This window comes from Loxodonta africana, chromosome 7 (assembly GCF_030014295.1).
Source record: "Loxodonta africana isolate mLoxAfr1 chromosome 7, mLoxAfr1.hap2, whole genome shotgun sequence".
Lineage (NCBI taxonomy): Eukaryota > Metazoa > Chordata > Mammalia > Proboscidea > Elephantidae > Loxodonta > Loxodonta africana.
The window spans coordinates 29,239,493-29,242,034 of record NC_087348.1 but is presented as its reverse complement, the minus strand read 5'-3'; the positions used below and the strand labels follow the sequence as shown (position 1 = coordinate 29,242,034).

The 2,542-nt window shown below is 37.8% G+C and overlaps 1 protein-coding gene across 1 annotated transcript; it reads right to left on the bottom strand.

Moving 5' to 3' along the window:
- Nucleotides 1-1,158: 1,158 nt before the first annotated feature.
- On the bottom strand, nt 1,159-2,115 carry LOC100658538 (olfactory receptor 5D18-like). Its single transcript, XM_003422339.3, has one exon. It carries the CDS (start codon nt 2,110-2,112, stop codon nt 1,159-1,161), a length of 954 nt encoding a protein of 317 aa, XP_003422387.2. The 5' UTR covers nt 2,113-2,115.
- Nucleotides 2,116-2,542: the final 427 nt, after the last annotated feature.

The window sequence follows — 2,542 nt, the reverse complement described above, 5'->3', positions numbered from 1 at the left end:
TTTTGAGTAAGTTTATGTAGGCAAATACTATGAAACATGTTTCCCAACTCCAAATACTGTTTTTGATTTTTTTTTTTTATGATAGGTGAGATTTCTGTTGAGAAGGATTCAGTAATTATGACTGTGATCCGAAAATACATATACAAATGAATAAATGAAGTATATATAATATTTGTGATGGCTGGGTGGCCAAAATAATAGCATGAAAAACAGATTGGGAAGGCATTCATTGTCCCTATCTTTTGCATATACTGGTTTTCTGAGATCCAATTCTATGCCTCTGGAGCAGCCTATCACACTTATTCTGTCTCACGGGAGCTCCTTTGAAAACAAGTTCAGGATATAGACTATATTTACTGAACTCTGCATACATGCCAAAGTAACCTGTACATAATATATCACATACACACACACACAGATAGACATACACACATTATACAGCATTCACTTTATAACTGATTGACTTAATATTACATTCTCATTTCCTTGAGTTTGTTTGTTCTAGTCTCTCCTGAATAAAATGCCTTCTTCACTGATTCTTCCCTGAAATATGTCTTCTAAAATCCTGCCTTTTTTCCAGGCCAACTTCAAATAATACCTCTTTAATGAAGAGGTATTTCTAATGTTCTTGAATGGATTCAAACTATTTCTTGCCCCAAACCTTCCATGATACTTACCATAGTCTGCCATAGGCAATTTCTTTATTGCCCAGCATCACCATGAGATTATGCGTTCTATTAGGGCAAGGCCTAGGTCTTATCTTTACCATAATTTGTAGACTTCCAAGAAAAAAAAACAAATAACAAAAAAAATGTGTTTATTGAGAAACTACTATACTCCAGGTATCCTATAAGAAAGAAGGATGGAATTAATGTTTATTCAATTAAGCAAAGAGTCTCAGATGATATCTATATTACCTTTTGGCCTTCACTATCAGATTATGAGTTACCTCATGTTATCACAATTTCATAGATTTAAAACTAAAGGTAGATAAATTGCCGGTCTTTTCCTGAAATTAAGAGACAAAACCAAGTTTAACATCTTTGAACCAAAAACTCACTTCCTCTCCACTGTACAATATTAACTATTAGTTTTATTGGTATCTTTAAAAACCATCTTTATGGACACCCCTTACTTACAAGTTAGGGAAAAATCCTACTAAAAAAACATGCAATGAGAGAAGATTTTAGTGTCCATTATCTTGCTGACTGTATTCTTGACATCCTTATTCCTCAGGCTGTAGATCAAGGGATTCAGCATGGGGATCACCACTGTGTAAAACACAGAGGCTACTTTGATGGTGTGCCTGGAGTTTTTGGAGTTGGGCACACAGTAGAAGAAGAGGATGGTGCCATGGAAGATGGTGATAGCAGACAGATGAGAGGCACAGGTAGAGAATGCCTTACGACGACCACTGACTGAACGCATTTTTAAGATGGTGACAACGATAAATACATAAGAAGTGAGGATGATGAGTAATGTACTCACCTCATTAAAAGTAACAATGATGAAAAGGAGCAACTGGCTGAGAGAAGTATTGGAGCAAGAAAGAGACAGAAGTGAGGAGAACTCACAGAAGAAGTGATTGATTGTGTTGGAACCATGAAAAGATAATTTCAAAGCAGAGCATGTGAGTATCAAGGAACACCCTACTCCCCATGCATATGATCCCACCACCAGCATAGCACAGAGTCCCTGAGACATGGCAACTGTGTAGAGCAGAGGGTTGCAAATAGCCACAAAACGGTCATAGGCCATTACAGCTAATAAAAAGATTTCAGTCACCACAAAGGCACAAAAGAAAAAGAATTGCACTACACGTCCTAAAAATGAAATTGTTCTGTCTTCTACAGCTAAGTTCCCCAGTATTTTGGGAGCAATGATGGAAGAATAGCAGAAATCCACAAAAGAGAGGTGGCTGAGGAAAAAGCACGTGGGGGTGTGCAGTATGGGATTAATTTTAATGATTATAATCATTCCAAGATTCCCTACAACAGTGACACTGTAGATGGCCAGAAATACCAAGAAAAGAGGAACCTGCAGTTCTGGGTAATCTGAGAAACCTAAAAGGGTGAAAGTGGCCCCACTTTTATTTCTCTCCAACAGTAACATGGCTTCTGTTTGTCAAAATCTAAAAGTCAGTCCTGGAAATGAAAATATACATATATATTAAAGAGAGTAAGGATATAGGAAGCTTAGTCACCTATTCCTTGCCAAAACTGGAAAAGATATGTTTTTCAGAATCTCTGTATTTGTTTGTTAACCAAGGTATGTCAGTGGTTAAGCTTTTGACGCCTAACCAAAAGATTGGCAGTTTAAATCCACCATCTGCGCAGTGGAGATCTTACGGGACAGGTCTACTCTATCCTATAGGGCCCCTCTGGGTCAGAATGGACTAGACAGCAATGGGCTTTTTTTTTTGTCCCATATTGTTTTCAAGGAGTGGATGATGGATTGGAACTGCTGACGTTTTTGGTTACCAGCCGTAGCATGCTGTAGCTCTTAACCATTGCACCAACAGGGCTCCAAGGTTTGATAAACT

What these genes read in the sequence shown, in the direction of transcription:
- LOC100658538 (XM_003422339.3), bottom strand. Translation starts at nt 2,112, where the DNA reads ATGTTACTGTTGGAGAGAAATAAAAGTGGGGCCACTTTCACCCTTTTA.